The sequence below is a fragment of the Acromyrmex echinatior genome, chromosome 10 (genome assembly GCF_024713525.1).
Source record: "Acromyrmex echinatior isolate Ae372 chromosome 10, ASM2471352v2, whole genome shotgun sequence".
Lineage (NCBI taxonomy): Eukaryota > Metazoa > Arthropoda > Insecta > Hymenoptera > Formicidae > Acromyrmex > Acromyrmex echinatior.
The window spans coordinates 10,918,558-10,933,021 of record NC_141861.1 but is presented as its reverse complement, the minus strand read 5'-3'; the positions used below and the strand labels follow the sequence as shown (position 1 = coordinate 10,933,021).

The following is a 14,464-nucleotide window of genomic DNA, read 5'->3' as shown; positions in this document are numbered from 1 at the left end:
CGTCTAGCCTACCGAAAGACCCGGTCTCATGCACCCTGACGTGACGACACGAATTTTTTTATGCGATCCATTTCATACTCGCTCATATCACTAGTACATCCACTATCGTCGGACAGTATTTCTTCGTCGGACGACTCTTGGTTCATTATATTCTCAAACGTGTTGCAACAGGTTCGCAATTCTTAGAAAAAAAGAGGGGGGAGTTATCCCCTCTTCGATTCTAAAAGTTATATATCGCAATTTACGCGGGTGCAATTAGTCTTGCGATACTCGGTTGTACGAACGGTTGAAAAATGTACTACGCTGAAGACAGCAATGCATTGTACGAAATGAAGAAGAACTGCAGTAACATGTAAGTTTTAACATTCCATATGCAAAAGAAACGTTTTTTAAACATTATGGATATATATACACAGCATGGAGCATCGCAAGATGCGTTTATCCTCTGAGGGTGGCGCGGGGCGCGGGGGGGTACTCGGCCGCGCGGGGAGTACTGGTAGGCGCGGGGAAGGGGCGCGGAAAGTCTCGGCGCTATCAGTGTTTACTGATATGATGATATGTATCGCTATGTTGTGGTGTCACGTATTATTGGGACCACAGCGATACATATCATCATATCAGTAAACACTGATAACGCCGGGACTTTCCGCGCCCCTTCCCCGCGCCTACCAGTACTCCCCGCGCCACCGAGTACCCCCCGCGCCCCATGCTCCCCTCAGAGGACCTGAGTTAGAACCCGCCTAGTATTCCTACTGATCTCAAATATCATTGAATAAATAGCATATCTATTTAATAAAATCGCGTACGGAAGAAGAATAGTGAACGTGACTGAAAATACAATAGAAAGAAGAGAGAGCACAAAGGACTTACTATGTAAGTATAGGCCGCAACGGGAATAGAGAAAACTGCATCTTACATCGAGTGGAAAAGAGGATAATGAGTTAGAAAGAGAAAAGGAACAAACTCCCTTTCCCCTTCTAATACGGCGACGCGCTTCTCCTCTTTCAGACCCAGCGGCTGTGTGCATTTCCCCTTCCCTGACCTTTCACACACATCTATACATACCGCATATGCGTATACGCACTAACATATAGTTGGTTAGCATTCGCCTAGCCATATTACTTTTGTCTAGCTTTAACACAGCGTTAAGGTTAGACAGAGATACTAATCGAGATATATTATATTTCTCTCTCTGTTATCGATTTTGTTAACACTACTACCTTATATACAAACGTCGGCTCCACTCGTCTCGAGTCGCGACTCTCTAGAGAGGATTTCTAACCAAAATGAAGCGAAGTTAGGTAACAATTAATTTCAATATCTTTAGTGAACATATATTCTCATTTTTAGAGAATATACTGACAAATATATTTCATATAGATATATTTTTCATTTTTTATATAAAAACTATAATAAAAACAAATTACGTATTTTATTGTATATTTTTATGATTAAAATACAATAATTATTTTATTTATTAATACCATTATCATCATTATTTTTCAAAATATTAAATTGATATTAAAATAATACAATATAATAAGGTAGAGAGTGCCTATAGATCGGTCAAAGTTGGAAGTTACGAATAATATTGTATAATATTCTAAGTTCATGAATTTAATTAATCTCAAATATTGGACAATCGCGAGTATATATAAATCCATCTCTTTAATCAAATAAGAAACTTTTATTGCGAAAAATATTACTTCAGCCAGGATTCGAACCTGGGACCTCTCGACTTTTCGGGGAGAGTGTCTTAGCCAGGTTCGGCTACTGAGGCTTCGGAAATATTCTTCGCAATAATTGTATAGTGAAAGAACGTGCAACCAGGCGATTTTTTAAAGTCGTTTTAAAATATTTTAACTGCAAAAAATGATTTTGTTGCTATGTGTACGATGGTGCAACTCTTGAAGAAGAAAATTCACTCCTGTAAATTGCTATGCGACTGCTCAAAGATGAAGTAATTCAATTCAATTTCAAAGTAATTAAATTTTCCGCAAGTTTTTAGTCAACAAATGTCTTTTTGCAAAAACTAATGAACATTTCAGGCTCATTCAAAACTAGATTTGTTCGTCATATGAGAGCTACATTTTATGAGAATTTCATAGCTTTGCGTTTAAATGAACAGAGTCTCAATGAACAGAGAGCGAATGAAGAAAAGGCCTTTTTTGGTGGTTTTTATTTTCTTTCTACTCAACTTATAGATCGATTTTAATGTTCCACGTTTCATTTTGTAGGTATTTCGAATAACTACATTTTTTCGAATTTTTTTCCATACAATCAATATCTTTCGTTTCATAAGCGAAAAACATACTTTTTGCAACTATTCGATTTTTTTTCGCATATTTCCTTCACAAGTCTCGAGTCTCAAACATACGCATTTCTTTTCTGATTGCCTTCCGAAGATTTTCGTGAAGAAAAATACTGGTTTATAATTTTTTTCCGGTAAAATTCTACTTCTATTAAACTATTCTTGCTCGAGTTTATGAAGGAGATATATATTGCATCGAAAAATCGTCAAAAAACAATCAAATATCTCGTAAACTTTTACGTCATAACATGATTTATACTATTCTGAATTAATAGGAAAGGTACATTATTACTACTATTTATTAAAACTTATATGTTATTTAGAATATCCCTCGCCCCTTATTGATGCCGAACGGTTGAGATTGTCGAGAAAGCATTTTCGATCGCTTGAAACAAGTGATTAGAGCGAGAAGAACGGCTCGCTGTCTCGTTCACTCTTGGCGCGCCGAAGGCGAGCGTATGGGCTCGTGCTTGAGTGTGTGGCTACCAGTTTCGCCAGACCGCCGTCTAATTCTGTATCGCCACCGTTAACGCAGAGTTCTTAGCTGACTACTCAGGAGCATTAAGATTTTATATCATAATCAAATAAATTTAATAATCTGACCTATCGTGAATTTATATACAACGAATTATAGCTTAAATTACATGATGTTTGAAATTTATATTCGTATTCTTTGTACTCTGTTAATTTAACTATTTTATTAATTGACATATTGAAAATGGCTAGATGGAATTGTGATCGAAACATTTGTGATCTTTATATAATTAACATAAATATTTGACATGTATGAATTAAAAACATTCATTAAAAACATCTTGCGTTGACTGTACCCTCCTTTTATTTATAATTTACTTGATGTATAAAAAGAGAGCAACCATCTATGACCTTGACTTTGATATATGTTGTCAAGATCATATTCTTAAGTAACACCCAACAAGTTTTAGGCAACGCTCTTCCTTCGTTAAAAGATTATTAACAGACAATATTAATAATTATTTCCCTGTTTTACATAAAAATTCAAATAACTCAAGGCAGGAAGAGAGGTATGTGGTGAACCGATTAAGGGACGATCGCGAAATGAGTTCCGTCCCACTGTCTCTGCTTAGAGGCGCACTTCCTACGCGAGGTCAATCTCACAATCAGATAAGAGTTGGATTAAATTAGTATGAAATCGGGGTAGGGATACAGGGGGAGGAGTAGAGCCCTTCCTCGTTCTTACGTGTTCCTTCTACACAAAATTATTTAGAATAGAATAATTGTTGATCTTGTTCTTTCGCTCTGGAAATAAAGAAGAGAAGAACAAGACAAGAGGAAAAAAAGAAATCCATCTCACTTTCCCGCTCTGCCAAGAGACGCAGGACTTTCCATGCAAAATGAGTTCTACTCATCTCCCTTCTTGTTAAAGTGAGAGCCTTCTGCCTAGGGGCATACAATTTTTTATACAAAGCGAGATCCATTTCCCCCTCTTATGAAGTTCGATTTAAACTCATCACACTTTCTCTAATTTGATTCCTCTAGACAGAGGAGAGATGAAGTGAATCTCGCTTTACGTGGAAAGTCGGACGCCATTTGGCAGGGGGAAAGATGAGGTTGATCTCGCTTCGCGTGGAAAATTATAAAATATACAATTTTAAAACAGAAAGTTCCTGTTTTATATACACTCGTTATTACATTTAATAAAATTATAGCATAAATAAATTTATATCAAAATTTCGCATAAATTCAAATAAGTAACTCCGCAGACAATGGTCGCATTTAGAAATTTTTTTTCATTTTCAAAAGTAAAGTCTGTACTTTACGAAGCTTTCAATGGATTTTGAATTCTTACCCTTACCTGACATTTTGTCAAAAATAAGGACGCATTTTTTTTAAAGAAATTTACATAGTTTGATGTAATCTACAGGGTGGAGTAACCTTTTTTCGTAAATGTCATAATAACCATCGTAGAGTATGGACGTTTCTTCTACAAATTAAAAAAATTAAGCTTTGTACAATTTTTTTTAAGAAATACAGTGTATCAAACTTACCTATGCATTTTATGCAATTATATAGTCAGCATTAGCATTATGCCCGATGCGCATCACAGGGAGGTTGCTGTTCAGTTTTGCAAATCTTTCATCTTGTCTTCAGATGACCTCTTTTAAACGTGCACGCACATTGTTACAAGTTCTAATTGGAGCCTGAGGAATTTTCCAGCATATTCGATGCAATGCTGTTTCCAGTTGCTGCAAATTTGTTGGCAGTTTCTGTAATCTTCGTAGCCTTCTTTCCATTATATTCCGTACATATTCAATGAGATTCAAATCCGCGCTCATTGATGAATGTGATAACATCTGAATGTTGTTTTCTTTTAAGAAAGTTAATTGGAATTCTGGCGGTATGTGAGTGAACGTTGTCCTATATCAGAATAAAACATTGAGATGCTACCACATCCTCCAATAAGCGCGGATTTGAATCCCATTAAACATGTATGGCGGGCGTCGGTGATTTGACGTTTTGTGCGTTTCGACTCGTTGACTTACCATTCCGAGTTCGAGTTTTACCAGCGCCCCATATAAGGTCGGCTTCACGATAAGGCACGAGGCTATCTAATTACTTGATTGCCTTAAGATCATGGATAAGCCAATATATTTTTTAGTCTTCGTAGGGAAGAGGCTGAAGTTGAAAGCTTGACACTCTGCCTCGGGGCTAGGCCCGGTTGAGCGATTCCTATGGAGCGTCCCCGGAGAGTAGCGCCTTGGCGGCTCCCGAAGAGCTAATCAGTGTCGCGTGTAGGCGACGCAAACTGGGAGCAGCCTAGGCTACGAAAATCCGATGATCAAGATTGGTACCAAGTTTGGATACGCAGAGACTGCCCACGCCCAATTATGGGTAGGTTCGCGGGGGTAGTGGTTGATAGCTAGATGTTGGCTAGGGGCCTCTGGCCCCGATGGGTGAGTTGCGTTACCATGCTCGGGAACCAGCCTGCATAGCTGGTAGAGCGTGAATAGTCGTTCGCTCCAACCAGTGAATTGCTTGTTGGGAACCATCCCGCGAGCGCACTGGGAGTCTCGGCCATGACGCGCTGATTGAACGTATTACAATCCCATGCTCATGAGGACCGTGTGAATTGAGCTTATCGCACGTCTTCTCTCTTCTAAACATATATGGGATATGATGGGAAAAAGATTATGAAGATTAGAGAAATCAGCAACAAATCTGCAGTAATTGGAAGCAGTGAATGTGATGAGAAATTCCTCAGGCTTCAATTAGAGCTTGCGTCAAAATGCATACACGTTTACAAAAGATCATCCGAAAACGAGGCGGAACATTCGCAAAATCTAACAACCTCCCCGTAATACGCATCGGGTAATGCTAATGCTGGTTAATTGAATTAAATGCATAAGTAAGTTTGATACATTGTATCTCTTCGAAAGAAATCATATAAATTTTTTTTAATTTATAAAAGAAACATCTATACTCTATCTCGATGGTTATCATAACATCTACAAAAAAAAATTATTCCACATGTAGATTGCGTCAAACTATCAAAATTTCTATTAAAAAAAAACATGTCCTTATTTTCTAAAAGATGTTAGGTGGGAGTAAGGTAGATTCAAAATCCATAGAAAAATTTGTAAAGTCGAAAGACTTCACCTTTAAAAATTAAAAAAGAAATTTTTAAATGGGATCATTTTTCGCGAAGTTACGCTTATTTGAGTTTATGTGAAATTTTAATATAAATTTACCTATGTTATAATCTTGTTGACGAGTGTAATAGAAAAAAGACATCATTTTTCAAACATTCTGTTAATAATTTTTTAACGAAGGACAAACGCCAGTTAAAACTTGTTACTCAGAGTATACAACATATGTCAAAGTCAAGGTCATTGGCGATTACTCCCCCTTTATGCAAACCACTTACCATTTATTTTATCTTCATTTATATATCCACAATTTCATAATTATTTTATTAGGTGATTGCCGCAGAAGGTGAACAGAAAGCCAGTAGGGCTCTGCGGGAAGCATCAGAAGTTATCGGCGATTCACCAGCTGCTTTGCAACTCCGTTATTTGCAGGTAACATAAATATTACGTGCCGTCTACTTGGCACTATAAATGCTTTAAAGTACTTCATTACAGTGTAATCAGAAGAAAGAATTTTACTAATGATCAATGAAAGAATGCTTTGATATCATCAAGTGAATTACAGGGATGTTTCACAATCGAAGGGACTATCCAGAACTGATTTGATTCTCCATGATATATGTTGTTAAACACAAAAATCTAAGAGACAAGTTTTTTTTATACATGCGCTAACTCATATTTAAGGGATGAAATATTCCTTTAAAAAAAAACAGTATTTTTTTTCAAGCTAAATGTCATCGAAAGTATTATACAAAAGATGGAAAACAATTTTTTAAACAAAAATTGTTGGTTTTAAAAAAAACTTTAAAGTTGCAAAGAAAAAAATTTTTTAATTTTTTTTTAAAAGATGCTCTCATCATCCTCAGTTTTTTCAAATTTTTCAACTTTTTTTTACCAAATTAAAGATTATTTTTTTCCAAATTCAATATATAATAAAGTTATATTATAACATATCATTTTCGAGAATTAATCATGAACGCTTCCATATACACGCTATTTGTATTCATGTGCGTAAGTAATTATCGAAACAATAGGATAATAATTTCTAAATGTATTATACTTAATAATAAAATAATTTTTAAATGTTTATACAATAATAATAATCGATTAAATTAACTTAAAATTTGTTAAAGACTCTTTATATTAATAAAAATAATAAAAAATAAATATATATAAAACATGAAAGCTATAGGAACTGGTTATAAATCTACGCTGATTATAAATAAGATATCATTAATATAAAACAATAAGAATACACAACAACAAGAAGGAACGTTACAACTCATCTTTGAGTTATCTTCAGCTTGATACTTCTTAATTCTAACGCCGTTAATTTTTATTATTACGTCGCATCTCAATATCTAATTTCTCTGTATGTGATCGTCATGGAGCAGACGTGAGACATCGAGTCGTATTCCACTTGACTTGTTGTCCAACATCAGAGAGTTTATAAAAAATATAATAAATTTATATTTGTATCATTTATTCATTTACTCATTATATTCATTACAGTAATGATACTCGAAGAAATGTTTTAAACATAACTTCTTGCACCACGACCATTTTACTATAGCTATATTATTGCAACTTTCGATATCACATGTTGAAGTTTTATCAAAATTAAATTCTACTAGATTTTCAAATCCTTCTTATCTTTCGTTTGTTTAACCACTTTTAAACCACAAATATTTAAATAAGTTATGATATCATATGATGACAATCGATTAAGTCTCAAAGATTGTAATTTTATTATTTCGTTCATGCAAAATTACTTTTCAATTGCAAAATAATATTTTAAAATCTTTCAGCAGAATTTTTCCAAATTCTTAATCCATAAACATCTAATGATCATATTTTCGCTGTAGTACCTTTCGATATAATTATTGTAGTAATATTTTTCTGCTGATATTGAATCTGAAATGATATTAGGACAATGTCCAGTCCATAAATCGATAAAAAGAACGCTATTAAAAGCAATGTTTAGAAAATAAACTTCTTCTAATCACATTTTTAAATGATTTATGAGAAATATGAATGTTAAGAAATGTAAATCAAGAACTTTTTTACAACTGTTATTAAATTCTTAAATAAAGTATAAAATATATTATAGGAATGAGACACCAGAGATTATAATTTCATTATACTATTTCATTTATGCAAATTTATATTTATTGTTTAATAGTAAAATGCAATCTGAAAATTTATTGTGAAAGGAAAATTATCTGAAGCCAATTTTACCAGATTTTGATGCTTTTACAATAATATATATTTATTGGTGTAAACACACATACATAAGGTTCTTTGTACTCTTGGTCCAAATATACAATTAGCTTCTTTTAATACAATAAATGAAGATATTAGCAAATTTCTATTACACAATATTATTGGTTGTACTGTGTATGAATGGGTTGTTGATGATGAAGGATGCAATCCATTTAAAGTTGCAAATGCTTTATTCCAATCAGAAGACATAATTTTACAAATTGAGCAATCAAAGAATGCTTCAAAGCATTTGCAGCGTGAAGTAGATTACATAGATTGCACGACACGATCTGCTTTCTTTACTCCTTGATAAGACAATGATCTTTCAAAATAAATTTTTAATGGAAACCACTTTGATCAAAATTAAAAACATTTTCAATTCAAATTATTCAATAAGTGATTTCATCGTTTTCAGAAAATTATCAGCTCTTTGTTTTTGCAAATAATGAAATCTTCTGTTGTTTTTTTAGTTACAAATTTCATAATTTTTCTCGAAATAAAACTCCTTAAATCTTGATACCCAATTGTGAGATGCTTTAAATATAGAATTTAAATTTCATATTTCTTCTTGAATTTGTAAAGCTCACCTTTAAATCGATATGATCATTCATGAACTATGAATCCTGATTCAACAGCTGCAGTAAATTTATCATGTGTAAATTTGGAGATGTAAAATAATTTTTCTATACGATTTTCACCTAAATGTAATTGTTTTTCCCATCTTAATTAACGTTCAGATGAAACTCTTCTAAATTTATTTTGTACTGATTTTAGCGGACGATTCTTTTTATTCTTATTTTTTTCATTAACGTCCCAATTTCGCCAATATTCAACAGCTTGTCTTTTATAAGAACTATCAAAGACTGCGTCATCATTTAAACATTGAGGATAAGAATTTAAATTATCTTCACTCCATGCCTCTTTATCATCTTCAATTATTTCAAAATTATGTAACTTAAAAGATTCTTGATAATCGAAATAGGTTTCTTCTGTTATTTTCAACTTATTATAATGAAAAATGCTATCAAGCAATAATTTTTCTATGTTTTCTTTTAATTCTATATCTGCTTCAATTATTGATGTTTAGACCATTGTACATAAAAGTAGTTTTAGTCATAACCGTAAGACTATAAAAATTATATTGATAAATTGATTGACAACGAGACAACGAGTCACGTGACTGTCCTCTCGTTGATTGGTTATAAGAATAAGGCATTAATCGCATTTTTCGACGAGATAAAAACTTGTAACTATGATCACGACTTTGAGGTTATGACATTTCACTCATGTTGTTTCTGCGCAAAGAACGCGACAACGCTTGGCCCTGATGCAGTAGCCAATCAATTTATTGTTTTTTTACGATCTTATGATTACGATTACGACTTTTATGTGTAATGGCCTTTTCTGACAGATATATTGAATTTACAGACGCTAATAAAAGTTTAAACAACATTAAGCGAATTGATAATCATTTTCAAAAATGTTAAACTTTGCTTTGTATTGTAATATAAAAATAGTTTAACAAATTGTACAGATATGATTATAACAAAACAACTACACTGATCGAACGTAAGACTGAATATACTTATACTATCCATTTATTAGGAGTGTAATTTAGTTTTGAAGGTTTTGCAAGAGATGACACTAATGTCAATATTATCGAAGACATTCCGATTGCAGCTATTGCTTCTTAATCCTTTACTATTACTCCACTGATATTTAGTCATTTACTAAGACGCATTAAACATTGTGTTTAAGCCATTTTAAAAATAAAGTTTTCTAAAGAGCATTTTCGACATGCGATGTTTTTGTTTTTTAATCAGAAAAAAAACGACGGTTGAAAATCATAGAATTCTGATAGAAACTTATGGTAATGTTGCTCCATTAATAAAAACATGTGAATATTGGTTTAGACGATTTAAATGTGGTGATTTCAGTGTTGGCAACAAAGCTCTCTCGGGACAATCAAAAAAGATGAAAAATACAGATTTGCAAGCATTATTCAATGAAAATCCAGCACAATTCATTTCAGAACTTGCGAAAGAATTAAATGTTAATCGTACAACAGTTATTAAACATTTACATGATATGGCAAAGATTCATAAAGAAGGAAAAGGGTTCCACATCAATTATTATAAAATGCCGAAATTGAAATTACAAACCGATTAAACATTTGCAATTCGCTAAACAAAAAAAGAATTTTTTGTATCGAATTGTTACTGGGGATAAAAAATGGATATATTTTGATAATCCCAAACGAAAAAAATCATGTGTTGATTCAGCAACTAACTAGCAACATTCACTTCGAGGCGCAATATTCACAGTTATTCAAAGATATTGCTGTGTATATGATAGGATCATGAAGGTGTTGTGCACTACGAACTGTTAAATTCGAAAGAAACTGTCACCGCTGATCGTTATGGACAACAATTATATGCAAATTGAAGCAAGCATTATCAAAAAAAATGATTAAAAATGATTTCCAATTACGAGTAAACAACGCAAAATGTCTTCACGGCAACTCAACTTCATGTTGCAATATATTGTATATCAATGAAGTAAACGCTATTAGAACTGAAAAGTTTTATCGCACTCCGCGTATTCTCCAAATATTGCTCCATATGATTTTCATTTGTTCCGGTCAATGCTCTAGAGGATACACACTTTCATAATTTCGAAGATGTACGAAAATTTTGAAAATTGGATCATAACTCCAAAGAAGAATTTTTTTATCGTGATATCCATTTTTTGCTAGAAAGATAGGAAAAAGTTATACAAAATGAAGGAAAATATTTTGATTAAGGTCAATCTTTACTTTGTTTAAATACTTAACAGAAATTTTGGAACACTTTCAAACATGCTCAAAATTACCCAATATTCAGAACGCCGTAACTCGGTGAAAAATTATCGCAGATAAAAAATCAAAAAAAGCATTTGAAAGCTTAAAATCTCTTTTGAAATCTCTGTAATGAATCATTCAGCTTAAAATATCAATTATTGATTTCAAAAATAGAGATTTCATCTAGGGCTGGTGATTTGTTTTGAAAGCTTCGACATTCAAACTTCGATGTTTCGAAGGTTTTGAGCTTCGAATCTTTGATACTTCAAACTTCGATACTTCAAACTTCGAAGCATCAAACAATCAAATTTATATCATTATTAATTCAATATAGTAGTAATAGTATCGTAATACATTTATTAGGTGTTGGAATTAATTCGTAGCGTTTTACAAGTGATGGGAAGTACTTTCATTAATGTATTTTTTAATGCTCATGTGAAATAAATAACATTCTTTCATTAAAAAACGCTACGAATTAATTCCAACACCTAATATATAATTATACAAAATCTGAAATGAAATATTTGAATGTTGTAATTACGTTGTTAAATTAAAAAAATACGTAAATTTAATCATTTATTGATTTTTTGATTCTATTATATTTTAAACTTTCCGTTCTTTATTTTGTTTCATACTGAGAAACACTTATTGTTAGTGAAGTCAAAATATTCACATTAATTTGTTATAATTTTATTCTTTTATATTTCAAAATAAATTTATTTTTACTTTCTTAATCTTCTTAATCTTCTTAGGTTCATGTCTAATCCAGCAAAAGCCAAAAAATAACAATTGGAAATAGAACTGAAGACTAAAGAAAATATTTCTGACATAAAAAATATTATTGTAAAGATCAATTTTGTAACTAATTGTGATAAACAAGTAAATAAAAGTTAATTATAGAGGAAAATTATGTTAATCAATTCTAAAATAATTACTAAAGGAGCATGTAAAACTTTTTCTTAAATTTTCTTAAATTGTATAATATTTATATTATGTGATTTATTTTATATTTTAATCACTTTCATCGATTTTATAATTTTATCACAATTTTCCGTTCTTTAAAATTATTATTTTATGCTTAGGAAGATTTACAATAAGTTAAATCGAAACATCCATATTAATTTACTATTCTTTATTCATTCATTTAGAATAAATTTATTTTTAATTTTTTAATTTTCTTGAAATGTTTTATTGAGCATTATCTTTCCTTACAAATATTGAGTCTGACTCATTATTAATATGTAATATTTAGGTTATAATACTTCCAATTTTTTTTAAGAATATCAATTTTTATGCATATATGTTAACTAATTCTTTATTTACAATATTTACAGCATTTCCTGAATAAAAGGTATAGCTCAATAAGCATATGAAAAATGCCCTCAAATTCAATTTTAAATATAATTTTATATATATCACATTGTTCAGCTCGATAAAGGATCACATAAAATTTCAACTTACTAAATTTATCCATTTAGTAGTAATGGTGAGAAATGTCGATTTTAATTTTTTATTTTTATTTTCCTAACGTGTGAATTAAAAAAATCTGAAAAAATCTCACACACTTGTAGCATAATATTACATCTACAAAAAACTGTTTTCACGAAAATTTTGACTTAAAAAAAAATAAAAATATTTTAATGAATGTTTTTTATTGAAAATATTTGAGTATTGTCTTCAAAAAATTATGATGAATTAATCATTCCATAAGTGAAATATGTCGTATTCAAATTTTTTAAAAGTGTAGAGCATTGTTTCAAAAATTAAAAATCAGTTTTTTAATATTTTTTGTATTTTCCCATCAGAAATATATTTAATATATTAAATATATTTAATATAATTATATTTATACATACATTATTATAATTAATACGTACATTATATTATATAATATATTATAGGACCGTAAATGTAATAACACAAACTATAGAAATCAAAGCCTTAAACGGTCTAACTGGATCTTAAATGCTTGTATGATTCTTGTGTGAATTTATATACTACGTATGTAGTCCCTAGAAACGCGTGTTGAAATGATTTTTCAAATGAAAAATGAAAACGCTAACTCTACTGAACTACCGCAGTATTATCATGAGTTAAAATGACTAGCAATTTAGCAAATATTTAATGCAATTCGCATCTTCGAAATGATCTTAATAATATTAATTAACATATTAAAATCTGTAAATAATTAATTCTTATTGCGAAAAATATTACTTCGAACCCAGATCTCTTGCATTCCGTGCGAGCGTCCTAAGCCTTTAAATTATAGAGGCAAAAACTTCATCGACTGTGCTAATTTGTATACCGGACCACATTTGTACACGCATCACTTGAGAGACTCCAGCACCTTGCTTGGTCTTTGCATCGTTGACAGTATGAAGATAATTGGTTTTGACCAGCATGGCATTTTTTTCAGTCCATGATCTTATATACACCAGATACAGTATCAGGATGCAACAATGCTCGAACAGATTCGTTATGTGTCGTAATTTTAAATTCAACGAGGAGGTCTTTTTCTCTGAAATACAAGGCTTAGACTGGTTGATGTTGATTGAAGAAAGGTCCATTGATCAGAAGATGGATATGCTAACTCGAAACTGTTTGTTTGTTATAATAAACATGCAGAGGATTCTCACTATAAAAATGTTCCGTAGATCACTCCTGAACTCAGAAGGGCGATGCAGGAGAGAAATCTTGCTAGAAGGATATGGCACAGGAGAGGCGACATAAATTTCTATCGGAGCTTCAAGCTGCTCCGAAATAGAGTGCACCGCAGTGAGAAAGGCCAAAAGCGACTACTACTTGTCAACATTCTGTGGCTCCCAATCCACCGGGGAAGTCTGGAATAAGTTGAGGCATCTTGGTCTTGTTAAGGCCAAAAGTAACAATTTACAACTTCAACATACAGTGGATGAATTAAATGCTTATTTTGCTCAGGCTGGTGGACGAAATATCAGTGACATTGATCTCAGATGGGAAGAAGAATTTGACAATATAATAAATTTTACTGGAATTATGTTACTCCGATGGACATTAATAAAGCATTTGGTCTCAGGAAATCAGCACGGTTGGCTCTGATGGTGTCTCTCTTGGGTTGCTGAAGTTCGTGACTCCTTGCATTCTGCCTATAGAGCACATTTTTAACTTTTCATTAATGCATGGTGTTTTTCTCGTTCGTTGGAAGTCTGGGATGGTGTGTCATATCCCTAAAGTGAGGAATCCTGCAGCCGTTAATAATTGTCGACCAATTTCAATATTTCTTGCGTTGTCAAAGATGATGGAAAGAATTGTGCGTGGGCAAATTTGTTCTTTCCTAGAGAGGTTTGATTTGTTCGATTCACGACAGTCTGTGTACAGAAGGACTTATTTCACACAAACATGTCTAATTAGTACATTTGATGACATCAGATATGTTGCAGATCAAAG

General features: G+C 32.0%; 1 protein-coding gene and 1 pseudogene across 3 annotated transcripts in view; one reads left to right on the top strand and one right to left on the bottom strand.

Moving 5' to 3' along the window:
• The first annotated feature begins 715 nt into the window (after nt 1-715).
• Nucleotides 716-14,464, top strand: part of LOC105149103 (band 7 protein AGAP004871-like) — a 67,990-nt gene continuing 54,241 nt past the window's right edge. Inside the window, exons 1-3 of one of the 3 annotated variants that reach the window (XM_087410199.1) lie at nt 718-5,182; nt 6,268-6,369; nt 6,503-7,727. In XM_087410199.1, the coding sequence (XP_087266325.1) occupies nt 5,126-5,182; nt 6,268-6,369; nt 6,503-6,538 (195 nt within the window). In that variant the 5' untranslated portion in view covers nt 718-5,125 and the 3' untranslated portion in view covers nt 6,539-7,727. Of the gene's footprint in view, nt 5,183-6,267; nt 6,370-6,502; nt 7,728-14,464 lie in introns of those variants that run through there. The other 2 variants (XM_087410201.1, XM_011061280.2) reach the window with 2 other exon arrangements.
• Nucleotides 6,844-13,440, bottom strand: LOC147908297 (uncharacterized; annotated as a pseudogene).